The sequence below is a fragment of the Lissotriton vulgaris genome, chromosome 1_1, assembly GCF_964263255.1.
Source record: "Lissotriton vulgaris chromosome 1_1, aLisVul1.2, whole genome shotgun sequence".
Taxonomy (NCBI): domain Eukaryota; kingdom Metazoa; phylum Chordata; class Amphibia; order Caudata; family Salamandridae; genus Lissotriton; species Lissotriton vulgaris.
Window position 1 is genome coordinate 42,344,046 of NC_141685.1, and position 27,174 is coordinate 42,371,219.

The following is a 27,174-nucleotide window of genomic DNA, read 5'->3' on the forward strand; positions in this document are numbered from 1 at the left end:
CTAAGCGAGTCGTTGAGAAGAGTCAGGGGTGGGGTAGGGCAGGCCAGATAGATTTCCCTAAGGATATGAGCTGGGGCAAAGTCCAGGGGGGAGCCCGATTTAACCCGATGGAGCAACGGGGGAAGCGTGTCGTTGGTTAACAGCAGAATAGTGTTCAATTTAAGGGCCGTAGGGGGTGGAGAGGGATTGACAAATGTAGGGAGGGCGGAGGAATATTGAGTTTGATTTTGACAACTTTGTCAATGATGAACTCGTTAAGCGAGTTGCAGAGGGACTGGGAAGGGGGGATAGTGGCCGTAGTTCTGCTAGATGATGCCAGTTCGTGGACAGTAGAGAAGATTTCCTTCGAGTGTGACTCTGCTGCCATTATTCTGCTCGTATAGAACTCTGTTTTGGCCTCAAGGATACCCTTTTTATAAATTTGTAGAACAGACAAGTAAATTGTCTTTTGCGCAGGGCTATAGGTTCTTCTCCAAGCCCGCTCGGCTCTCTTTGCAGCTAGTTTCTTTTCTTTTAGGTCAGGGGTAAACCACTGATTAGCTGCATGGGCCCGCTTGACTGTGAGCCGCCTCAGGGGAGCGAATTCGTCACCCGCCAGGGTCAGCCAGTTGTTAATAGCGGCCAGCTGGGAAGTAGCTGCAAGGCCTGAAAGGTCAGGGCTAGTATTGGCCAAGGTCGAGCAGAGAGAAGGCATGTCAGTTTTGCCCCATTTCCTGACCCAGGTGTTCTTGGGGAGCTGAGGTTTGCCCATCAGGGCTAAAGCAAGGGAAAAAGTGATGTTGGAATGATCTGACCAGGTGCACGGGGATATTGTAGGGGATGTGGACGGGACATTCAACACCCAGATTTGGTCTAACGTGTGGCCGTGTATGTGGGTGGAACTGTGGATGAGTGATGAGAAGTTCAGACTGATCATGAGGTCGGTGAACTCTTTGGATTGAAGACTCTCAGCAGGGTCATTAGGCCAAAAGTTGAGGTCCCCTAGGACTAGTACTGATGAGTTGTTGATCACCAGAGTAGCCAGGAGAGTCTGAATGCTTGAGAGAAAAGAAGGAGTTGGTTGGGGAGGACGGTAAATTAAAACAAAAGTAAGGGGTACCTGGTGGGAAGTCGAACGGGCTACAAGGTAGTCTACGTCGGGGTTTGGGGGGAGGGGAGAATCTGAAAACTGAAATCAGTACGGGCTATTAGGGCCACTCCACCGCCTCGCTTACCCTCTGGGCGGTCCGCCCGAATGGCGGAATATGAAGGGGGTAATGCGGCTAGCACATTGGGCAGGGAGTCAGCCTTGAACCAGGTCTCAGTTAGGAATAAGAGATCTGGTTCATGGGTGTCGATGTAATCGAATAGCTCGTACTGATGGTTGACTGCAGACCTAGTGTTAAGGAGTGTGGCCGAAGTGTTAAATACCGGGACAAGGGGGACAAATGGTGGTAGGGGAGTGAGGAGAGGAGTAGTAGGTAACGAGGCTAAGTGTGAAACGATCCAGGGAGGGAGACAAGGGGAGGGGGTGAACAGACCAAGATGTATCAAATGAGTAGTTGCTGAGGGGGAAATGGTACCTGAGGCCCAATACGAGCAAAGCTGTGATGGTGAGTACATAATTGGACGGGCAGCATCTCGTGCCCCTAGCCCCGGGCGGACGGGCTTAACTCAGGCGCAATTCCGGCGCGCCTACGTCGCGCCCGCTGCACTCGTCCGCTGCGCTGACTCATACTGCCCGTTTAAATAGGGGCGGAGCGGTGGGGGAGTGGCAGGGCTGGGATAGGAAATCAGCCCAACAGAAGATGGCGCCCGCTGCCGCTGGGAGCCCGCAAACACGATCAGCCCCAGCCGGCAGCTCACCTCTGGGAACAGAAATCAAGTCTGAACCTGCATAAGTTTAAAAAAGGTTAGTTACAGTTTAAAATACAGTGCGCGATGTTGTAGCGCCTCCGCTCGCATTCAGCGGGGCGAAATGCAGGGAAGTGCAGGCAAAGCTCTCCAAGCGTTCACCGGTCAGCCCACTGCCACCGGTCCACTGGCAAACACAAGGGGAGAGAGGATCGCGCTCCTAAATAGGGGCGGAGCGGTGGGGGAGTGGCAGGGCTGGGATAGGAAATCAGCCCAACCGAAGATGGCGCCCGCTGCCGCTGGGAGCCCGCAAACACGATCAGCCCCAGCCGGCAGCTCACCTCTGGGAACAGAAATCAAGTCTGAACCTGCATAAGTTTAAAAAAGGTTAGTTACAGTTTAAAATACAGTGCGCGATGTTGTAGCGCCTCCGCTCGCATTCAGCGGGGCGAAATGCAGGGAAGTGCAGGCAAAGCTCTCCAAGCGTTCACCGGTCAGCCCACTGCCACCGGTCCACTGGCAAACACAAGGGGAGAGAGGATCGCGCTCCTAAATAGGGGCGGAGCGGTGGGGGAGTGGCAGGGCTGGGATAGGAAATCAGCCCAACCGAAGATGGCGCCCGCTGCCGCTGGGAGCCCGCAAACACGATCAGCCCCAGCCGGCAGCTCACCTCTGGGAACAGAAATCAAGTCTGAACCTGCATAAGTTTAAAAAAGGTTAGTTACAGTTTAAAATACAGTGCGCGATATTGTAGCAGCGATAGCATCAGCATCAGCGTTTGCTTAAGGCAACGTTGGTAATATTTATACCTGAAAGGTGCCTGGTTTGACTTAAGTTTTTGGACATAAGACGTTAATAAAGATGTCACTAGGAAGTGATAGTTATCAGTTGCTCATTAGAGTTCTATTACTAATCAAAACATAGCAAGCAGGGCTTTCCCAGGTTGCTGAGTTTTTATCTTGTTGAAGAACTCAGAGTGTAATCTAGGAATCTTAGATAGTGGCTTCTGCTGTGTCATTTGCTCTAATGAGCTGCAGAGGAAGCTGCAGAGGAAGTGATTCTGAAATGTGGCTCTGATCGTGTGAGGACAGAGACGAGTTTCTGAATATTGCATTTGATCGTTTATGCCAATATAGGGGAATAAATGGATTATAGCCGTATAGGGGCATAAGGTCACAGTATTGATCGGGGTCCTAGATTAGAACGCGACAGGACCATGGTGTGTAGGTAGAGCAAAACAGTGGAAGTCACACATTTCAATACAGTTTATTAAAAATGGACAAGGAACTTTAAGATTAAAACCAAGTTTAGATCAAAAAGAATATTTAATAATTATTCAGAAGCAAAATCTAAAGGTGGGCTGTGATGTAAGAATCATTAATTAGCAAAAACAACTGTCAAAACCAAACAAAAAGGTAAATGAATAAAAAACAAGCAGATCCATTGAATCAATCAGGAAGTCACCTACAAAATTGTAAATGACTTCGGTAGCTATGCTCGAGAGGGCAAAGATAAGTTTAGTCTATGGTGACGATTAACACTGGAATTTGATGCAAGGTTTTTGGCTGAATCAGTCTCAGAAGGTGATGAGCTGCACAGAAGTGGCTTGAAGTGCAAAATTCCCACAGAGTAGAGTTGGGTCATCAAGTTGAACCTGAATCCACGGCCATCAAAATGTGTCAAACTTCAAGCAATTACAACAGCTGCCAAGTTATGGAGATGGTTCAAGGTTGATGATAAGAGCCAAAGCATGGAACGTGGCAGGCCTGAGGCATGGTTAAAGGGATAGCAGGTTCTATTTGAAATAAAAATAAGATGGAAAGAGGCCAATCATGTGGATCTTTGTAATACGAGGCCTTGTCCCATTGGAACTGAAATCATTAGGACTATTTAGGGCGGGCCACGAATGGTTTGGATATGGTTGGCCTTGTCTTTAGTGGCACAGAGAATAGAAAATGATGTGGCGGGATGTTGCCAAGATTAACTACCAGTCCATCCATCACCTTTAGTTTTTCTCAATGATCAGCCCTACGTGTTACAGGCATGAACAGATATTGGTCCCATAGAGACCTACGACAAAGGGACTTCTGCTGCAGCCCCCTGGTGAGGCTCGTTAACACTGGAAACAGTTTGAAGTTACTTGCATTCCAGATCCTAGCAGCATGGCCTCAAAGTTCAGGATCGAATGGCCTTTGTGGGTCAGTCATTGCTTACAAACACTCAGGGAACAAAACACACTGAATGGAATGAGGCCACAAATAGTTACAAAAGAATGAGGTTAATTCAAGCATTTCCATCCCTCGCTGTGCGCTGTTCTCAGTACACAGTTTGTTGGACAATCAATGGATTGATGTCTTTGTGGCTGCTTCATGTAAATGTTTTGCAATGCTGAAAGCTCCTCCTCAGGGTTGACAGTGAGCACCTTTTATTCTCCCACATTGTCTCTCTTATGTGGAAAGTTACATTTACAGCTGAAGTTTTTGTCACATTGAGAGCACGGGTCATTTTCTTTCACGTTGTGGGTTCTCTCTTGTTGAATGAAACTGAATCTCCATCAGACCCTTCCCTGGCATTTAGAACAATTACAAGGATTTTTCCAGGTAAGTTCTCACAGGTTGAGTGGGACCAGATTTCCGACTGAAACTTTTCCAGCATTCAGAGAGCTAAGAAAGTTTTTCCCCAGTGTGAGTTCTCTCATGTCTAGTGAGAGTTGTTTTCAATCTGAAGCTTTTGTGGCATTCAGGGCACTGATATGGTTTATGCCCAGTGTGGGTCCTTTCATGCACAGTAAGGTTGGATTTCTGACCAAAGCTTTTTTGGCATTCAGAGCACTGATACTGTTTGAGCCCAGTATGGATTCTCTCATGTAGAGTTAAACCGGATTTGTGATAGAAACCTTTTTGGCATTCAGAACACTGATACCGTTTATGCCCAGTGTGGGTTGTTTCATGTACAGTAAGGTTGTATTTCTGACTGAAGCTTTTGCAGCATTCAGAGCACTGATAAGGTTTTTGTCCAGAGTGGGTCCTTTCATGTGCAGTAAGGCTGGATTTATGACTGAAGCTTTTACAGCATTCAGAGCACTGATAAGGTTTTTGCCCAGTGTGAGTTCTCTCATGGTAAGTGAGAGTAATTTTCCGACTGAAGCTTTTCTGGCATTTAGAGCACTGATAGGGTTTGAGCCCAGTATGGATTCTCTCATGTTGAGTTAAACCGCGTTTGTGATAGAAACCTTTTTGGCATTCAGAACACTGATACGGTTTCTGCCCAGTGTGGGTTCTTTCATGTGCAGTAAGGCTGTATTTTTGACTGAAGCTTTTATAGCATTCAGAGCATTGATAAGGTTTTTGTCCAGTGTGGGTCCTTTCATGTACAGTAAGGCTGGCTTTATGACTGAAGCTTTTATAGCATTTAGAGCACTGATAAGGTTTTTGTCCAGTGTGGGTTCTTTCATGTGCAGTAAGTCTGGATTTACGATTGAAGCTTTTCTTACACTCAGAGCACTGATAAGGTTTTTGGCCAGTGTGAGTTCCCTGATGGTGAATCAGACTGCAACTAAAGCTGAAGCTTTTTTGGCATGTGGAGCACTGATACGGTTTATGCCCAGTGTGGGTTCTTTCATGAGAAGTGAGATTGGATTTGGTACTGAAGCTTTTACAGCATTCAGAGCACTGATATGGTTTAAGCCCAGTGTGGGTTATTTCATGTACCGTAAGTCTGGATTTGTGATTGAAGACTTTCTGGCATTCGGGACACTGATAGGGTTTTCGTCCAACGATAGTTTTCTCATCTTTAGTGAGGTAGGATTGATGACTAAAGCTGGTCTCACATTCATTGCTCTTATTAGAGTTGTTTGTTTCTTTAAGTTGGGTTTGTTCCTGGGAACATGCCATCTTAAGACTAAATTTGATTTCTGATTGTGTACTTGTTTATGTTACAACTCAGCATTAACTTCTAAAATACATTTCAGATGCTCTTCTTAACATATGTATTCAACTAATTATAGTTTTTACCTGGAGATCATGTTCCTACCTTTAAAGGCACCTATCTCACTTGTCTTATTAACTTTCACTGAGGAGCCCCTTGTATTGATTAAGAGACCTCTCATGGATTCATTTTCTCCAAGTTATGCCTGGGTGAATTCTCTCAAGTTTAATTAGTCTCATTTAGTGATTCTAGTTTATCACATTTGATTTCATGAGTTTTAAAAGCACTGATAAGGTCTTTGGGCTTTAGTGTTTGACTGTTAGGTATGTTTTTTCATACAACTAGGGACAGATGCTTAGGGCATGCCAGGGTGGGTTATGAATTATCAATAGCGTAACACTGGCCCCTTTTATACTTTCTGTTAGTATATGCTTTTTTGCTCAGTGACTAAGACAGGTACATGATCCACTTTGGAGTTACAGGACCCTTTGAAACCACTGGGATCAACCTCAAGAGACAGAGTTGGTGGGGGAAAATCTTCCTATATTGGAAATGGTAAGCCAGCATCTTTGGTGAATTGACATCTGAGAAAGCGTATTTACAATGACTTTCTTTTAAACAACCTTTTCTCTCCTCTCATCTTCAGGAGACAGAGACAAAAGATTGCTCTTGTAAACCGAGGATATTAGTCTTTTTGACGGTTCTGTCACATCACAACACGTCTACGGATGCTGATCTGTTGTGGAGGGTTTGCGTCTCCAAAGCATTTCTCATAAACCATCAAACAGAATTTACAACACTGAGTATTCCCATGCGCACTGCGTGGGCATCAATTGTGGCCAATGTTCTCCTCAATCTCAGTTACTGACACTTGCTAAACATTTATGGTCATTTTCCTTTAGGGATTTGACAACTTTCACATTCACCAGTTTCTTCTGCTCCAACATCCTCACCATTCCTGGTACATAGAATGTGTTTCTTCTCAAGAGCTCAAGAATGTTTTAACTTTCCTTGTGTTTCTCTAAATTTAAAATTTCTTTTTTCTGTTCATGCTTCAGTCACCTGTAGAAACGGAGTCAGAAATTGTAAATGAACACAAAGAAAAAATATTCATGACCTTATACTTTGCACAAAGAATATATTGACAAAAACAAGCCAGGAAATCAGTTGAGTATCATTTCTGATAGTGGTGAAACAGCTCGGGGACACTGTAAATCGGGAGCTTCGGATCACTGGAGCTCATGGATGTGAGAGAAAACGTAATTACTATTTAAGAAAGAAACACAAGTTGCACATATATTGTGACACAGATTCTCAGCAGCAGCCAACACTATCAATTTACAATTTCTGTGGCAAAGGCTGGCATCACAATGAGATATTTGTAATACTTTTAATCAATTATCTCCTGTCCACCTAGACTGTTAATCTATTCCTTTTTCCAGTGCTCTAGGAAGGGACATTTTATTGAAGAAAAGAATTCGCTTTGTTGTTATCACTTCTTTAAATGCCACTGTAGACTGACGCTGTGTCCAGTTAGCTCAGTGGAATATCATCCGCACTATTTCAAATTGTGCGGATGATAAGGACTTACTTGGTGCCCAGAACTCATCACACTCCTCCGACAGGACCCAGGCACTGCAACACCTGAAAAAGAGAAAAAAACAGCACAACAGTAAAGGAAACAAAAAAGGGTCTAGAAAAGAAAAACACAAAAGAGAAGGAAGAGATAAAAGGCTATCTTCCACTCTCACCACATGTTCCTGCGCAGGAAACTGTGCAGCAGATGCTTGTAAACCCATAAGTTACTTCTAAAGACAGTGCCCCCAAGGTCAGCACTAGGTGCAGCTCCACCGGTTGTATCACCCTAAAGTAAGCCTTGTGTGCATGTGTCTTCACACACATATACTGTGTCTTTTGCTTGTAGTAGATAAGACAGAAAAGGATAGTTTAGGAGGACATAAAGAGATGGAAGTTAGATCAAGAGAGAAAAGACGCCGAAAGAACAGTCAGGGGGGAGAGTATCACGTGGTGTAGAGGAGGAGACAAATATGCCAATAGTTAAGGAACTGCTGGGCAAAACCAACCTAAAAAGGAATCGGACCTGCACTACACCCCCAACATTTCCAGGAGGAATGTGGCTCCATCATATTATTATCAGAAGTTTGATAACAACAAGAATAGTGTACAGAGGGAGTCAAATGTTGAAGCTGAAGAGACAAAATCAAAACAGAGATCAAGAAAGGGAATAGAGAAAGAAGAAACCGGGGACAAGGAAACGTAAGAGTTATAGGAATCCTTACCTGACAGTTATATTATATTTTGTTCCTTCAAGGGTGGCAGCCACGCTGCACTGCCTGGTCATCCCGGAATACCTTGAAAGGAAGTAAAGAAATAGTTTTGCATCAGACGACTATCACACTTCATCACATTTTACAAATAACCGTCCTGAACTTACAACACAAAAGAATCTCTTGTTCTCTGGAGGCCATTGTGAAGCAAATATGGGTATGAATAAATACTTTTTTGGTTCACCAAGAACCATGATCCCTTGCTGGAAAAGGTCTCTGTGAATATGGAGTGCACCCACAGTCTCAGAGAACAAACCCCAACAACACAGTCCACGTCTTCATAACCCCCATCTTTCCATTTACAGACCATGAAACTTGCAAATCAAAACAATCTGGTTTGCAAAGGTATGTTAAAGTCCTTGAACATAATTCTGCCCACACTTCATAAATCAACCAGACTCTTATATTTATTCAAACCATGCTCTCTGAGCATCTGCAATTCAAGGTCAAACTGATGCAGAGTTTGAATGCCAAGCAATGGAAGTAACAAAGCATCAATGTGTTGGCGCTTTTTATCTATAACTTATCTGAAGGGATGATGCGGAGGGTCAGCATAAATAAATCCTTCACGAGACAAAACTTGGAACATTGAAATGTTTAGATCTCCATTGAAGACAACAAAGCAGCAGCAGCCTATACAACCTGATATAGGCCAGCTGCTCTCAACATTACAATGTCCTAATACACAGCCTCTGCCTCTCTGAAATATATGGATTGGACAGGAGAAAGCAGAAGATAGAGCCTGCAGCAGGGCACACAGGAGCCTCCCCCCTTCCTCCTCCCGTAGCTCGCAGTGTCACTGGCATCTCGGAAGGAGGGGGGGTTCTGCTCATCTCCCGTATCGCCTGACTCACCTGAATGATGAAAAGCAGTTTAGCCAAGCCCAGGGAGAACCAGGGGCTGACTTCAGCCTCCTTTCACAGCGATTGCTGTGATTGTTCAACAATTAACCCCTGTGATCCAGCATGCGGCTGTTAACTGTTCAACATTCACGCTTACAGCAGTTCGGAGTACCGAAGGTGTTTCAACCCCCTGGGTCTCTGGGACACCGTTGTTTTATTAAGTAACACATTCTGCAGTCACAGGTCAAACAGTGTAAAGACCTTATAGTCAGCCGTAGCAGGCAATACTGCCCATTAAAGGACTGCTCTCTTGGTAAAGGCCCTTGCCTTTGGAGCTACAACAAGCTACAAAGCTATATTAAAGGTTTCAAATAATTACTGAAGGCATAAACATGGTTACTCAATCAGAGAAATAATTATCATAATATTTGCAGGAGGATCACATAAAGGTAACCTCTAAAGTATATCAAAAGACAGACTCAGAAATAGCTCTAGCTGTAAAGTCAGTAGACAGACCAGCACAACAAATGTGTGCTAAGAAATAAGAAAACTTTTTTTATAATATCAAATAGCAAACTGACTAGAACCTGCTTAGTTAGAAATCAAGGAAACGTTCTTACGTTTTTAGACAGAGAGAACACATTATTAACATGGTTCATGATGAGGTAAAAATGACAGCAATCAATGAATGTTCATGAAAACATGGCACAACAAAATGTAATTTAATAAACCACACCCACAAAATGAATAATGAATTGTGACTCTTCACCTAAAAGTCACCCATCATTTTACAAGGTTTTTCCCTAACATAATAACTAGATCTTAATCACAGTTTAAGTTTGTGGCCATTCATCAATGACTTAATTTGTATGGGAACATTTGCTGACAGCTTATTAGTTGTTTATTAGAAATGCCTACAACTTGGATTTGTTTCCCAAGAGGGGTGGGTTGGGAGCTCCCGTCAGTCTGACTGTGGAACGGGAGGCACATTTATTGATTAAAAGAGATGCTGGATTCCCATTTACTTATTCTACAAAAGGGCCCTCTAGGTGACCTCTAGGACTGCACCAAGCACGCAATCCTTCTTCCATCTCAGGCGCCGTCATTGTGTCTGATTCAGTCCAGTAGAAACTCCTAGTGTAGATGCAAGTTGTGGAAAATCCTTATTAATCACTAAAGGATTTTGTTGAAATCTTACATTTGTTGAGAATTTAGCGTTCTATTCTGCACTGGGCTGCGGGGCCATCGGGACTGAAGGCATGTTCCAATTATCTGCCTTTGATTCTCCATGCTCGGCACACAGGCCAGTTGGGCTGGGACCACTGACTGTGACATCCCATTCTGTGTCATCTGATTCATGTTCCATTTTCCCAGGTTCCTGCAAACATCGCAAGGATCATGTCTTATTCTGCACATTATTAGTGTTTGAATTATTTAAATTGCCACTGTCAGTAAAACCTACACCCCGAGCAGGGCCGGACTGGCCGTAACGGGCTTCCAGTGGTTCCCCGGTAGGCTGAAAGAGTGGGGGCAGATTCTTCAATGCTGGGAAACATATTTCTTACTGGGGGCGGTTTTGCTGTGGTGCTGCTATATCGCCCCCAGCAACAAAAGAGGCAGGGAGCTGGTCCGTCAAAATTGTCAGGCCTGGTTTGGGTTCTCAGTCCGGCCCTGACCCAGAGGAACAACATTTCCTCTTTGCACATACTGAACATCATTACTCTGCACACCAACGCCGTGCATATCCAAATTCACACCAGCAACAAACCCAGAATCAAAACGAGAATACAATCGGTGAGAACCACTTTTGTCACCCTTCTGGATAATTTTTGACTGAGCCATCATTATTATTATTTTGATCTTCTTCTGCTTAGTAATAGAATTGTCACTGGAGTACTTTGGTTACAACAAAATCTCATCCAGAATATTAGTCTGCAGCCCCTCACATTAAGCACTAACATCTGGATGCATAGCTAAAAGATGCGCCCTCTTTTACCCGGTCTTCGACTTTGCAATATTGTCTGTAAATCTGCATTAATCTCTTGTATATATAACAAAGTATTCTGAGGCGCTTCACTCTGTGGCTCTTCAATTGGCCAGTTTACAAACAACTTACACTCATTCCACAAATCTCTTGGGACAACAATTAACAAACTTAAACTCAGCTCTCGACCACCCCGCCTGGACGAACATGCCTCATCTCCACTGCATCCCTCCTGGACAGGCCCACCTTCTATGAACCACCCAAACACAGGACAGGCCTCACCTCATCTGCACCCCTGGAGAGGCCTCACTTCCTCTGCACCCCTGGACAGGCCTCACCCCTCTGCACCCCTGGACAGGCCTCACCCCCTCTGCACCCCTGGACAGGCCTCACCCCCTCTGTACCCCTGGACAGGCCTCACCTCTTCTGCACCCCTGGACAGGCCTCACTTCCTCTGTACCCCTGGACAGGCCTCACCTCCTCTGACCCCTGGAGAGGCCTCACCTCCTCGGACCCCTGGACAGGCCTCACCTCCTCTGCACCCCTGGACAGGTCTCACATCCTCTGACCGCTGGACAGGCCTCACTTTCTCTGCACCCCTGGACAGGCCTCACCTCCTCTGACCCCTGGACAGGCCTCACCTCTTCTGCCCCTCCTCTGGACAGGCCTCTCCTCCTCTGCCCCCCTGGACAGGCCTTTCCTCCTCTGCCCCCTGGACAGGCCTCAACTCGTCTGCCCCTCCTCTGGACAGGCCTCTCCTCCTCTGCCCCCCTGGACAGGCCTCATCTCCTCTGACCCCTGGACAGGCCTCTTCTCCTCTACCCCTCCTCTGGACAGGCCTCTCCTCCCCTGCACCTCTGGACAGGCCTCTCCTCCTCTGCACCCTTGGACAGGCCTCTCAGTGAAGGATTCTCATTAAGGACAGAGGAGCCCAGAGTTCATTCCACACCATACAGCGCCTCTGACTCCGCCCTGAGCCTCGGGGCGCTATCCACAGGCCCCAAAGAGAGACACTGCTCCCCTGGACCTGCCCAGAGGCGCCCCCGGGGGCAGGACTGTGGCTCGGACCGAGGCGCTTTAATACCACACACCAGACACGAGGCGCTACACACGAGGCACGTGTTCATCACTCAGAATGAGGAAAATGAAGGAAATGTCCTGATCCATTTCCATCTTTCAGCCCCGGGGCCTGGTTCGGGTGATGCTGCTGCCCCCCCCAACACCCCTCAATGATCCGTCCCCAAAAAGTGACTTTTAACCATGAAATGTCCTCTCCGGAGGGGGTAGATATCTTGGGTATTTCTGACTTGTGTTGATGATCGTGTCTTGTGCAGCTGACACTGCACCCCACTGTGCCCCACTCCTGATGTCTGTCCCTCTGGGGGTGTTATACTGTGTGTATCTCTTCTTGTCACAACTTGTGATAATAAATGTTTAATCCGAGGCGGCTTGGCTCCCCCCCCCCCCCGTTCACGCTTTATAAAGATCCTAAAATAAAGACAGAATAATCCCTTCCCTGAGCGACTTCTGCTGCCTCCCCCTGGGGACCCCTGTAGAAGGATAGGAGGGGCCCCTCTGCTTCTCCATATGGGAGGGGCCCCTCGGCTTCTGCTTATAGGAGGGGCCCCTCTGCTTCTGGGAGGGGGTCCTCTGCTTCTCTTCTGGGGGTGGGAGGTAGAAATTAGATGGATGGAAAGAGAGGAAGAGGAGGGGGAGGCTGGTATATCCTAAGGATTGTGAGGGCCCTGGGCCAAACATTTTGGGGCCCCTGCACAGACCAGTTGTGGGTTCCTGATCCAATCAGACTGCTCCAGAAGTGTGTCCAATGACCCAGCAGCAGCTCACTGACACTGCGCACAATCCCTGCCACCCACCTGTAATACAAATGTATGAAAACAAACTGTGTTTAAAAACCATTCAAGGTCATCAGGGCAGGGCTGTGTGGAGAACAGAGCCAGGTCTATCAGGGGCCCCTAAAAGGCCGGGCCCAGGGCCAGAGCCCACTTTGCCAAGGCGGTCAGAGATGGAGGAAAGAAGCGGAGATGGATGGATGGGTGGGTAGATGTGTCAGTGGGTGGATGGATGGGTGAAATGGATGTGTCAGGGTGGATGGATGATTAGATGGATGGATGGTTAGATGGATGGGTCAGTGGCTGTGTGGGTGGGTGGATGGATGGTTGGGTGGGTGGATGGATGGGTGGGTGGATGGATGGATGGATGGGTGGGTGGAAGGATGGATGGATGGGTGGGTGGAAGGATGGATGTGTTGGTGGGTGGATGGATGGGTGGATGGATGTGTGAATGGAAGTGTCAGTGGGTGGTTGGATGGTTGGGTGGGTGGATCGATGGGTTGGTGGATGAGTGGGTAGATGGATGGATGGTGGATGGGTGGGTGGATGGGCGGATGGATGTGTGTTGGTGGATGGATGGGTGAGTGGATGGATGGGTGGGTGGATGGATGGGTAGATAGATGGATGGATTGATGGGTAAAAGTCTGATGAGGAAAAATAAGTGCCAGCCCCCAAAAAGAGAGTGCTGAAGGGCCCCACCTCCGACCACCGGCTCAAACTAAGCTCTAATCTACATCTTACCACTTGGTTGACAAATGAAAGAATTTTGGGCCATAAGGTGGGGTGAGGGGAAGAAAATCTGAAAGGAAGGAGAAGAATGAAAGAAAAGAAAACACGAAAAAGAGAATGCTTGAGGAAGAGAATACACGCGAGTCACTCCATGACCACATCTTCTCGACCCATCTCTGTGGACTTCTGATACAGCGAATGTCTTCGTCTTAGCTGTTGCTTTTTGCTCAAACGCTATGGTGGTCTCATGATCCTATGGGTGGGGTGGGGGGGGTAATCAGGTCTGGCTCATGGTGGCCTCATGATCCTACGGAAGGGGGGTAATCTGGTCTGGCTCATGGTGGTCTAATGATCCTATGGGTGGTCTGGCTCATGGTGGTCTAATGATCCTACGGGTGGTCTGGCTCATGGTGGTCTCATGATCCTATGGGTGGGGTGGGGGGGGTAATCAGGTCTGGCTCATGGTGGCCTCATGATCCTACGGAAGGGGGGTAATCTGGTCTGGCTCATGGTGGTCTAATGATCCTATGGGTGGTCTGGCTCATGGTGGTCTAATGATCCTACGGGTGGTCTGGCTCATGGTGGTCTCATGATCCTATGGGTGGTCTGGCTCCTGGTGGTCTCATGATCCTACCGGTGGTCTGGCTCATGGTGGTCTCATGACCCTCCGGGTGGTCTGGCTCTTTCGTCCAAACATCTTGTGTCGGTGTAGATGTGGCCAAAGAATGTGATCTCTTCTTTTTCTAGTTCACGCTCGACTGGATTTAGTCAATCCAATGTCTTCCTGCTGGAGGTCTCTCCTCCTCAGTCAGGAAGCCCAGAGACTCTGGGCCTAATTTATGAGGTTTTGGGTAGGGCAGCACCACAAGGAATCTTGCTGCACTGTCCTACGTCAGAACAAAAGGGTATGAATGCACCGTATCTATGTGATTCAGCGCATTCCTGTCCTTTTCCCCAGCGCAGGTGTAATGCAAGGGTGCCTGCGTTACAGGGTTGATTGATTGTAGGGAGACGTTCTTGCACAAAGTCAATCACAAGAGGCGATTTCCTATTACTATAGGTGTGTAGCAGAATGCAGCACAAATAGAAAAAGGAAAGCCCGAGGAGAAATAAAAAAAAACATCTTCTGGTTGTGCCTCCCTAATGCCACCCACAGTAACAACTATGGATCACCCGTTCCATGCAGTGCTCTGCGTGCAAGGGGCACATATTTATAAGGCTATGAAAAGCCATGTAAGGTGGCTTCACGTGGCCTGATAAATATGCAGTGGCACATTGCGCCACTGGAGCTTAAAAAAAGTGAAGTTCCTGCGCCGCAAAAGTGCCAGTCTCTGGGTTCTACGTGCACCAGCATGGGACCTGGCTAGGTGCCAACCATCTGGTCAGCTCTCAGCTTGAGTTGGCTTCATCTTGCCAGGCACGAACGGCATCTCCTTTAGGATTCTGGTGTAGAACATGTTAGCCCTGTGGGACCCCGATTTGCAACTTGTGATAACGCCCACTGTCCACAATTGTGTGTCCTTCAGTTTACACTGTGGGAAATGTTGGGGAACACATTTCGGTTGAGGTGGGGTTTTCCGCTTCACTACACCTTTCTTCCCATATCCTTAATCCCTCCCGCTCTCAGGAATATTCACCATGACTGTTCTGAAGCAATTTTTACCACCCATCACTGGTCAGAAAGGTGTGGTACATGGCCTGCCTGCGCCTCTCCATGTACCACCTGCCACATCTGCCTCGAGTGGACCTTCTTTCCCAATTGGAAAGTCTGGAGATCGAGAGGGGGAGGAAAGGCACCTCGGTCTCCAGAGCCTCCACCTTCATGTCTGGAGTTTGAAAGGGGCATCGGAGCTCCTTCCAGCTGCCAATGGAGGCGGTCGATCTAATTTTATCAGCTTGTTGCCCCTCCACCTAATTAGTATCTTCTGGAAGATAAAAATCATACATCGTCTGGCGTGTTGATCATAACGTGGACTCTTTGAAAGCTCTCCTTTCAGAAGGTTTCCAATGTGCTCTGTCGCTGGTCCTGCAGGGTTGAGCAGTAGACAAAGGATACTTTGATTCCCTGTCCAGCATGCCTCATGCAATCTCCAATCATAGATATTTGAGGGGAGAAAAATATTGTCTCTAACCTTCAGGCCGGAATCTGAAAAGGCCAAAGTAGAATCGACCAGGCTCTGAGGTGTCCCTGGAAGCTCAAGGCAAGTCCCTGGGCTATGTACTCACTTAGGAACCCTAGTATAGTTCGCGTGTACCAAAAACGCTATGCCCCAATGTTTAAATATACATTCGTGATTACACCATATTACACCATATTTGTACACATTATAAAGCAGAAATGCGAAAATAAGAACCTTAAATGTTGTTTTGTCATAAAAAATGTACAGTTTATTACAATATTCTCAAGGTTAAAAACATCATTATGCACAGATAAAAATTAATAAAATATCGCAATTAAATTAAAAACAATGAGTTTTCAGGAGTCACAGTTTGTTTTCGTTTGTTTGTTTCGACAACGAAAACAAACTGTGACTCCTGAAAACTCATTGTTTTTAATTTAATTGCGATATTTTATTAATTTTTATCTGTGCATAATGATGTTTTTAACCTTGAGAATATTGTAATAAACTGTACATTTTTTATGACAAAACAACATTTAAGGTTCTTATTTTCGCATTTCTGCTTTATAATTTGTACAAATATGGTGTAATATGGTGTAATCACGAATGTATATTTAAACATTGGGGCATAGCGTTTTTGGTACACGCGAACTATACTAGGGTTCCTAAGTGAGTACATAGCCCAGGGACTTGCCTTGTGTTTTCCTACTCAGTCCTCCTTGTCCCTTATCACCACACAAAGGAGGCCTCCCTTTCTTTTTTGCATTTGTCCCTGGAAGCTCCCCACATACCCGGGCAGACCATTTATATTGGAAAACTCATCGGGCGAAGTTGGAAACAAACTTGACGCCACAATTCTACATTTTGCTAACTCAAGCAGCAAGAGACCAATAAAAGGAGCACTGACGCATTCAAGACAAACGCACGGGTGGCTTGTTCTTCTGGTGCTAACTGTGAGATTTTACGAAAGTTCAGGCTCTTCATAAACTGGGAAACATCTTCTTGTGAATTTTACTGAACCTGGGTCCTGGTACCCCAATGGCAGCATTAACAGCTGACCTGAGGTTCACCACACTGAAGGATCTCGACCCCGTAAGACACCGGGGGCGAGTGTGGTCGACTCCAGCTCTTGCCTGATATAGAATGGAGCTGCAGGAACTGCGATGATGCAGGAACTGTAATAGTTTACCCTGGTTCAAGCATGTTAAGAACATTTTAACATCCACTTGTAGGGTGGAGCAATATAATAACTTGGGACTGATGAGTAAGGTAACCCTAGAACTGGTTACAAAGACATATTGGTCATTCATGTGGAGCAAGCAAGGAGCTGGGAGAGGCATCCTTCCGACTAATTACCAGAAAGTAACATGTGAACGTCACTGGGGACCGTCTTAGACTTGCTGTTCCCTGCTGAGAAAATGGCTTTATATCTCATGTTCAGATTAGGAACTCCTTAGGTGCGGGCCTTTACTATATCACGGGTAAAGCCCCTGGAGGAGGATCTGACACGTGCCCCCCGAACATAAGGGGGACCCGAGTCATTTATGCGTGTTATGCTCTTGTATGATATGTCGCTTAAAATCCGAAGGTACTACCTACGTCCCCTTTTGCTGGCACGTAAACTGAGATGCTGCAGTGCAGCACTATCATTATGTTATAGAACTGATCGTATGGAGATTTACCAGGCAGTTCCTTTGTATATGCAGACCTGCTACAGACAGCAGCGAAGGAAGTGGGCTCAAACAATAAACCAACTGCCATTTTCGGTTTGTCTCTGGGGACTGTGGTCGTTCTTTGACATATCTGCCCTCATAAAATGGAGCGTGGCTCGACTCCGGCATTAAAGGCACTAGGGCACTATGGACGACCTGGAGCCTCTTATTGACTGAACAGAGCATCGAGAGGTATTGTTGCACATTTCTACTTGCACCTGCACTTTATAAAATGCTCGCTTAGGTGTTGGCCGTCTATTGGCCCATATCTGAGGGTTTAATTTCCACCCGGCTGTCAGCAAAACTGTAATTATTTGGTCAATCCTCGTTTTTTTACCACACTAGGTAACATCTGCGCCACAAGCTTGTGCTCTTCTTTTATTTCTGTTGTTTATAAGACAGCTTTCAGGCTTCCTCGCAGGTTTACTTGCTCTGAGTAGGCAACGAGCAGACGGAGATGCCGGTATCTGCACCTAGGTACGCGCTTGTGAGCTGGTACGCTTTGTAAGATCTAATGACCGCTCTATCTAATTGATTGGTTTTAATAGTGATGTACGTCATCCGTTTGCACTTGCACTTAACGTCAGATCATGGACGATGCGCAAGATGTAGTATTTATATCAACTGTGCTTAAGTTGTTTTAAGTGAATAAGAATTGTGATTGTTTTATTATGTGCTGTAAATATTAATGTTTTAGGCGTTATGGCATAAACCGCTGACAATAAACGTTTGCCATCAAGTACCACACCTGCAGGAATGCTCAGTGGGTTGTGCGCTTCTAGATTTAAAATGGACTTCTGTGGAAGTGTGTCCCTCCAGAAAGCAGAGTAGAACATACAGTGGAAGTCAAGAAAGGTTTATTTAAGTATCACAGCTACAGAGACCCCATCCATCATCAAGCTAAGACCGACCGACAAATGTCTCTATTCCAGCCCACCACCTAGCGACCATCCCCACATTCCAGAGTATCTTGACACAGGACGTCACCCCTTCTCCCCCCCTTACACATTCTAAACTTGAAGAAAATAAAAGGAAACTTAACTATGAATGCAAAGAATGCTGAGAACATAATAGAGAATGCAGTTACAATCTTTGAAGAACTCAACAAAGCGATTTCATAGGCAAAGAGAAAACTGGGGTGCATGGCAAATGGGAAAGCAATCACTTTAAGAAACACAATCGTGCAAACATCGGGGAATACCTTTCTCGTGCAACAGGCTCTTCCACCTCAGAGCCCGAATCAGGCCCACCAGTTGCGATGCTAGTATCAAAACTAGAACTAGCCTGACACTTTGCCACGCAACTCAAATTCCAAATTCTATGGTCCCTGGTCTTTATTGCAATTTTGAAAACCTTGATAACGTTAAATGGAAGAGTGAATTTGGATCTGCCTCCGCCTTTCCTGGGAGACTTAATCTTGCCCTAGTCTCCCACGTCGACCACTGTTCTCTTCACAGCCATCCTTTTATCACACAAGATCCTTCTTTTTTTCATCACCTCTTTCTCTCTTTCCAGCCCTCCATGCTGCTCACCTTTTTATCCACTAAGGTTCTTTTGGTCGTTACCCACAACCGAGTGACCTCCGTGTTGGGGACCCTTCCTTTAAATAAACGAAAGGGAATTTCAACAGTGGACGATCAAGAAGTGTACCTATACTCGCGAACCTTCTTCCTCATGACTGCAGGTCAAGGAAGTCACCCGCCAAAGATAACCCCTGCTCACCCCCTTGGTAGCTTGGCACGAGCAGTCAGGCTTATCCCGGAGGCAATGTGTGAAGCGTTTGCGAGTGCACCCAGCAACAACACCCAAGGCCCACCACAAAGGAAACTCGACACAAGGTTATATATAAAAATAGCCTTTGTATTATACCAAACACATTAGATAATAAACACACAATTTACACTGTGCCAACTGGCACGGGCAGAATTTACAGGGGATTATATACACGGGACAGGGCCACGTGAACCACTGTCAGAAAATAAGAACTTTCAGGACTAGCACTTGGTAGAAATAGCACTTTGTAGGAATAACACTTAGAACATAGAATAATTGTAGCACCAAATAGCACATGTAGCACACAACCAGTAAACACTGGTAAAAGGTAAGTACACACTACGCAACCCTAACCACGGTAGGCATATATCACGCAGGACACCATGAATTCACTAGTATAACTATACTAGGTAAAACAACCTCCTAGGCATACAAATACATTTAGGGGTACAGGCAAAAAGCATTGCATATTATGCAGAAATCACAGTAGGTAAGTAATCACACATTTGCGCAGAAAACCATATATCTGACCCCAGGCCAGCTTGGCCTCTCAGCGGTTCACAGGCCCAATGTCCAGAATGTCTGGGCTGGCTGCGCAGGCAGCCAAAGAAGATTGCACAAGGCCTAAACGATGCAGCTGCCCACTAAGTGCTGGGCAGCTGGTGAACTGAGCCTGGCTCTCCTCTGGGGCTCTGAATATAGGAATGTGACCAAACACGACGTGGGAGCCACGCAGGCTCTAAGCTCCAAAATGCCCCCTAATACAACGTGGGGCCTCGTGGGCTCTGAATACAAAATGCTCGCTGAAGCCTCGTGGGCTCGAAATGAACGGGGCCCCAACATGTTGGAGCCTCTTGGGCTCTGAAACAAAATGTGCCCGGGTTACGTTGGAGCCACGTGGGCTCTAAAACAAAGGTGTGCCCAAGTCACGGTGGAGCCTTTCAGGCTCGAAACCACAATACCCCCAGGAGCCTCTCGGGCTCTAACTAAAACAATGCCCCGAAATCAGGTGGAGCCTCGTGGGCTCTAAACAAATGCCTCCTTTAGCAGAGGAGCGACTCGCCGAGACGCCCGCACTCACCGGCTGTTGGGAGGTGGCGTCTCCGCTGGCTTCCCTTCTCCTTCCTGCGGCGGTTCTGCGGGGCTGCAGGCGGTGTCCCGGAGAGCCTCCCGGACTCCGTGGGGGCTCTCCGGTCTCTCCATTTCCGCCGCGGGTCACAGGCAGTGCAGCCTCACCTAGGGGAAGCACCCCCTGGATCGAGGTACAGGCTGGCTGGGCGGCCAATCACTGCGCGCCCCTTCCGACGAGCCTCTAGGCTCCGGGGCACTTGAACCCATGGCAGCGCGGCCCGGGAGACGAACCTTCAGGCTCTGGGGCGCGCTAGCCAATGGCGGTGCAGCCCTCTCGATGAGGCCCCGGGCTGCGGCGGTGAGTCCCTTGGCAAGATACGGTGTAGGCTCCAGTTTAGAGGCAAAAGTCCCTGGGGGGTGGGCACCCGCTAGGGATTTCAAATCAACAGATGCGCGGAGGAATCCTGGTCTATCTCCGATGCGGCTGGTAAGATGGGGTGGACTCCCGTGCCGTAATTAAGCTGCCAGTCACCACCCACGCGGGGTAGGCACCCGCTTGAGACACAGGAAGCGGGGTGGCACCCGCAAAGAAGCGCCAAGTCTCTGGCGGGGTGGGCACCCGTCAGGGGCACAAGACGGCACAAAGGCAGGGGGTCCCCATGCCGGGGACTCCCTCTGCAGGACGATCGCAGCTCCGTGCTGCAGTAAAAAGCAGAAGCACTCCCTGGAGGAAAACAAAGCGCTGTAAAGAAATAAAGGCAAAGTGCACCCAGGCGCTTGAGGTGCACAAAAGTCCAGGGCATTTTACATGGGGTCACAGCCCCCTTTTATACACATAACTCCTTTGTCTGAGGCTGCAGGGTTAAGGGAAAATCAGACGCAGCTGGTTTCGGAGCACTTTGTTGTGCTCAGCCCCTCTCCCCATTCACTAGTCAGGCTAGGGACATCAGGCGCTCCACAGGGGGTGAAGCCAGCATTGTGTAGGGAAGGCCCAGCCCTATTCAGGTCCCAGGTGCACTCCTCACACCCATCTGGCTGTCAATCTCTCTATTCACCACCGGGGCAGACCCATCCCGACTCCTGGAGCCAGCCAATCACAAGCCAGACAGTCAATTCATCTTTATTACACAGACCTGCCAACTTCTAGTTGATCACACGAGTCCGCACATATCAACTCGACCCTGCACTCCCCACACATCAGGAACTAACATGGACACACACATTCCCCTTGCATTCCTCTGGGAGGGCAGGCCAATCTCACCACACGCACTCAAGAGTGCTCACGCACGTTACACTGGGACACAGTGAAAGTGCGCAGAAGCCCAAAAAATCTAACACCAGGTCACAATTAAAAGCAAAAAGTTTAGGGGTAAACCTGCCAGAAGGGCCAAGTCCAACAATGGCCCAGTCCCAACTTTCACCACAGGCAACAGCTTGTTGCATAGTCTCTTTAAGAACCTTGACAAACCTTTCCACCACACTATTGCTTTGTGGATGGTACAGGGCCGCGTTCTTATGCTTGATCCCCCTGGAACTTAGAAACTCTTCCATGACTAAGGATGTGAACTGAACACCATTGTCAGACAAGAGTGTTAACGGGAAACTCTAGAAACTCAATCACTACACCAGACTCAACGGAATTAACAATATTGATATCAGGCCAAACGGAAAACATATCAATACACACGATCAAATAGCAATCCTGAGTCTTCAACTTCACAGGTCCCAAAATATCGATTGAAAGGTCCGTCCACAGACCAGAAGCCTGTTCTCTAATAACCATGTGTTGCATCCTGCACTTCAATATCCTGTCACACCACGCACATTCAACACATTCACGCACCAACCTCTCTACATGTACATCCATGGCAGGCCACCAATATGCTTACTTGATCCTTTCCTTTGGCATGGCAATGCCCATGTGCGAGGTGTGAGCACTCTTTACTAGCTTATCCCTTAGTGCAAGAGGTGCAACCAATATACTACCGCGCATGAGGAGACCATCCTCCACCGTCAGATCTTCCCTAACTTGCCAAAAGCCTTCGAGGACCTCTTCACAGTCCTTCTTTTCACACCAACCACCTTGTGACCATGGTTAGAACTGTCTGCAAGTCTAAATCGTTCATCTGAGGTTCCCTGTACTCACTCTCAGGAACCAACCCTTCACTAATCAGACACAAATTAATTCCTTCATCCAGTTATTCACCTCCAAACCACTCAACATCATCCGTCGTTTCACACTCCTCACCCCGAGTCTTGACAGATAGTCTGCCAGAACTGTAGAGCCACAACCCACTTCAGTATCCTACGGGAGACGAAGTCAATGTCTTTCTTGGAGAAGACCTCCCTAAGAGGATTGTGGCCAGTAAGATTTCTGAACCTTTTCCCCCACAAAACCTTTCTTAGCTTGAGTACCGCCCAGAAAACACCCAGAGCTTCTTTCTCCACAACAGAACAGTTGCATTCAGCACCTCTCAAGGGCCTAGAGACAAAAAGAATGGCTTTATCCTCCCTATCAAGCATCTGCAAAATAAGTGATCCTAACCCCTTCGAGCTGACATCAGTGATGAGATAAGATGCCTTTGTGGAGTCAAAACTTGCTAAACAAGGTGTTTCATTCAGATGTTTCTTAATGCACTCAAACACTTTCTCACAGCCCTTGGACCCAACAAATGTGCTTCGCTTCTGGAGGAGAAACCTCAAACAAGAGGTTTTCTCTGCAAAGTCCGGAACGAACTTTTGATAAAATTCAGCTATGGCCGGAAACTTTACAAACTCTTCCTTGTTTAAAGGGGTGTGCAAATTACAAAGGGTATTTACCAATGACACTTTGGATTCGATGCCTGCAGCGGACAAAAAGTGCCCTAAGCTGTAAAATTTGCACTTGTCAGCCCTGAGAGTGCGGTAAGCATCATGTAACTTCTTCAATACTGACCTCAGCCTCCCATCATGCTCCTCAAGATCCACACCAAAGATGAGCACATCATCTGGGTACACCTTGACACCCTGAAGGCCATCAGGAATGCCCTTCATCGCCCACTAAAAAACTGAGGCTGCAGAAATCAGTCCAAAAGGCATTCTTAGAAATCTAAAGGTACTAAAGGGTGTTTCAAAGGAGGTAAAGTCCTGGGAAGAGGAGTGAATTTTCTGAATGTTCTGAAGAGGAGTGAAGCCTGGCCTGGTGAAAGGGAGAGGTCAAGTCCAAGGAAGAAAAATGCCTTTCCCCCTCAAGAGAACACAGCATTTTAGTTATGTTGTGTAAAGGGCAATGATCAACAATAACTGCTTCGTTGAGCTCCCTCGAGCCGTCACAGAGCCTTTCCTCCCCATTGGCTTTGCGGGCCATAACAACAGGAAAGGCCCACTCCGTTGCTTCAACTTCTTGAAGGTTTCCCTTGGCTAAGAGATTGTCTAGTTCAACTTTCATGCTCTCCCTTACTAACAGACGTGCATTCCTGACCTTAGCTCCTTAGCTGTTTTTAGAACAGCGTTAGATTTGACCTTTATCCGATGTACACAATCTCGATTATCATTTCATTTCATAAATCTTTATTTCAGTAATTTTATCACCATAAAAGATACACAAGATACAATTCATAATTATTAAAATGATAAAACATTTAAAAACATCACAATTCATCCGGATGCATAAAAGTTTTACGATATACAAAGTTTCAAGTTTTATGGTAGAGTCAGAGAGTGATCAGTAACCAGCCTTAAGGCACTGTATCCTCAGGGACCACATTGCACCTAAATATTTGGCCACAGCAAAGACAATGTGATCAGTCATGTCTGTTTTCAGTACTCTGAATGCGGCCAAGCACTCCACAAACCCCAGGCACCTGCATATGGGAACAATTCATTTCTTGCGGGGAGCTTTATAGGCCGGGCAGAAAAAGATCATGTGGAGCTCTGATTCATTGGCCACTCTACAAGCCGGGCATAAACTGATTGTTGAATCACTCCACCTACTAGTTAGAGCTCGTAGTGGAAGGGACCCATGCCTCCATTGCAAGTAGAGTTTTCTGAGTAGAACAGGATATATTTTATCCAGGGCTGGTTCAAAACTATAATAGTCCTTAATACATAAAAATGATTCCGTAAGTGTCCCCAGAGTTGCCTGGCGACAGAGTGCCGCTAGTTTGCTGTTGGGGTAGACCTTTGACAGCCTTTTTTTGGAAATTAATGGGCATGCGGTCGAGGGATCAGACCAGAGTGTCGATAGGCCTAGGCCCTCTAGCTCAGTTTTGATAAATTTTAGCCATTTAATTTTCCCAGCATTAGGCATGGCTAGGACCTCTTGTAGACCCTGTCTATAACTGATCAGTTCCGGGACTACCCACAGCCTCCGCCAATAGACCAAGGGACGCAGTGCCAGTTCTTCGCTTAGAGGTCGCAGCCCTAGATCTAACCTTAGTGGGACAAGGGGCGTACTGGGCGGAAGTCGAGCCACCTGCCTAATGAACTTGTTCTCCTCTCTCACCAGGTCTAGGGAGGCTACGTGACCCTGTCGTAATTTGACGATGGCTGGGTTAGCGCTTAGCTGTGCTACACGTTATTCTCCTTAACTTGACCATACTAGAAAACGCCATGTTGTACGTTACGGCGGCCATCTTAGATCATGAGCGGCCTCGTGGCCAGCGTGCCCTTTAGTCCGTTGTCCGTACCACTGACCACTCGAGTTTGCCCAGCAACAGGCTATTTTTAGTAACGGTCAAGCCTGTACATGCGCAGTCCCAACTGACCAGCCGTCCCTCAGGAATGTGCCGCCAAACTGACCAGTGGGGTTGTAACCCCTCCCATGAGCTGGCTGTGTTCCAAAAATGACCATATATGTACATAAAGCTCTGTAACTTTGTACCGCCTATCTTTTTATTACCTGTAAATTGTATAAAAGAACGAGTCACATCGATGTTCGGTGTGATACTTCTTGCATTACCGAAGGGTGCTGTAGGAATGTACCACCACCCCATGGGGTCTTAATAAACTTGTTCTTTGTACTTTTCAGTTTCCGTGCCAACAGTTCTTTCAGTGTAAGTGGGTTATCTACGGAGCATGTAGGCCTTGGGAACCCGATACCACAAATTGGCGACCACGAAGGGACTCATTGGCGACTCGGATGCCCGAAGGAGAGGTCGTGACGAAGGATTGGACACTCGCCATGGACGCGTACGCTGCCACCGAGTGACCCGAGTCTTGGCACCCACGGTGTTTCTTCCTTTCCTTCTGATCTGACCTTCCAGGTGGCGCCGGTCTCCGACTGAGTTCTTGATCGTCTGCGTTGCTGGATAGGTGCCGTTTGGCTGATTCGATTAAAGACCTTGGCAGTTGGAATCTGGACCTTTTGAGATTTGGGTAAGATTTGTGATCGGTAAGGTAGTCTGCGGACGCTTACTGAGGTTCTATGATTTGTGATCGGTAAGGTAGTCTACGGACGCTTGCCGAAGTTCTGCGACTGTGACTTTGATTTGAGTTAGCTAACATTTGTGAATTTGTGAACTTTGAATTTATATGTGTAGTGCACTTCACATAGGCAGGCATGTAGAGATGTTTCTCTAATCTTGTTTTCTATTTTGAGCGGCACATTGGTGTGAAGTACTGTTAGTGCCATTTTGTACGGTATCACGCTTTCGTGATACTTTTTGAACATGCCTGTTTTAAGCACACTCCGAGGGATGTGCTGTCTTGGGAATGGTACCACAATTAGGTTAGCGGAATCACAGCCGGCTCCCCCAGAAGGAACTCCAAACCGTGAAATGTACATCAAATTCGGCCTTCCCCCTATAATGTACAGTAAATTATGGCATAAATACACCAAAACCGATCCTGAATTGCAATGGCCACTACATGGGTCGTTCGATTTGCGAAAGGTTCAGTTTGTGTAGCAGTGTTTGTTTCAACAAAGGTCTAGACAAAATATGTTTGATTGTGTGCGAATGTGGGAGAAAGCGGTGCGTGAGCGAATGAAACGTGAGGTTGCCTTGGCGGACAAAGAGCAGCGCAAGGCTGCTCGTGATAAGGCTTTACAGCTTGAGGAAAAGGAGGCTCAGGAAAAGAGAGAGAGGGAGGAACGGGAACGTAAATTGCAAACGACTGGTCAATTCCCTATTCGTCGACCGCTTTATCCTGTCCTTAATAATGAAATTGATGATTTTTCGTTACTAGATCGATCGCCGCCTCCGTACGTTCCACCTACGGCTCCGACAGTGGACTCGGACGATGACGGACAGGATAAGTCGGGAAAAGGGAGCAAGTCGAGTGTCAGGTTATCTGCGGAAAGATCCGCGGATTTGCGTAGTTGGGCCCGTAAATTGAATACAAATTTTGTAACTGTGGTTGAAGTTATTGCCGAGAGGGGTAACTGGACAGAACAAGAATTGATGTGTTTTTTGTCTACTCTGGCTGATGAAGTTGTTATCGCATTTCGTAAATATTCGGATACATTAGAACCTAAGGCTGTATCGGTTCATCATGAGAATCTAGATAAAGGTATATTTGTTCTTGCAGATGTTGATACATTTTTCAAGCAACTGATCCAGCTGCGGGATGAGACTTCCAGATTACGGGACGAGCGGAAAAAGAATAAGGAGTCCGGGCCGGAGTCCACTGGGCAGTCTAAGGAGTGTTCTCTCCGGGGTTCAGATAAGAGTTCTAAAATGCATGTCATGCCTATGCGTGAAGCTGCGCCTTTGTATGTTCCACCTAAAGGGGATGGTACAGACGATGATAAAACATCGAAGGATGGGAAGGGGTATTTTATATATAATTGGGTGTATACGCCTTGGAATAGAGCAGATGTTATGGCGTTGAAAAATTCTTTGCCTGACCTTCGTAAAATTCCGGCAGCATTCTATGAAGGGGTGGAAGGGGCTATTTCGTCCTGTGTGATGACTCTTGTCGATATAGATTTGTTTTTTGGGTTAATTCTTCCGCCTGATATGTGGAGATTAATTCGTAAAAATAATGATGAAACAATACTTGGGGG

The 27,174-nt window shown here is 46.8% G+C and overlaps 1 protein-coding gene across 3 annotated transcripts in view; it reads right to left on the reverse strand.

The window, feature by feature from the left end:
• Nucleotides 1-27,174, reverse strand: part of LOC147737126 (uncharacterized) — a 381,113-nt gene that overhangs the window by 289,169 nt on the left and 64,770 nt on the right. For 2 of the 3 annotated variants that reach the window (XM_086965383.1, XM_086965466.1), the window contains 3 exons: nucleotides 8,061-8,132; nucleotides 7,352-7,404; nucleotides 3,084-6,822 (listed from right to left, as the gene is read on the reverse strand). In XM_086965383.1, coding sequence (XP_086821509.1) covers nucleotides 4,497-5,726 — 1,230 coding nt within the window. In that variant the 5' untranslated portion in view covers nucleotides 5,727-6,822; nucleotides 7,352-7,404; nucleotides 8,061-8,132 and the 3' untranslated portion in view covers nucleotides 3,084-4,496. Of the gene's footprint in view, nucleotides 1-3,083; nucleotides 6,823-7,351; nucleotides 7,405-8,060; nucleotides 8,133-27,174 lie in introns of those variants that run through there. The other variant, XM_086965561.1, reaches the window with a different exon arrangement.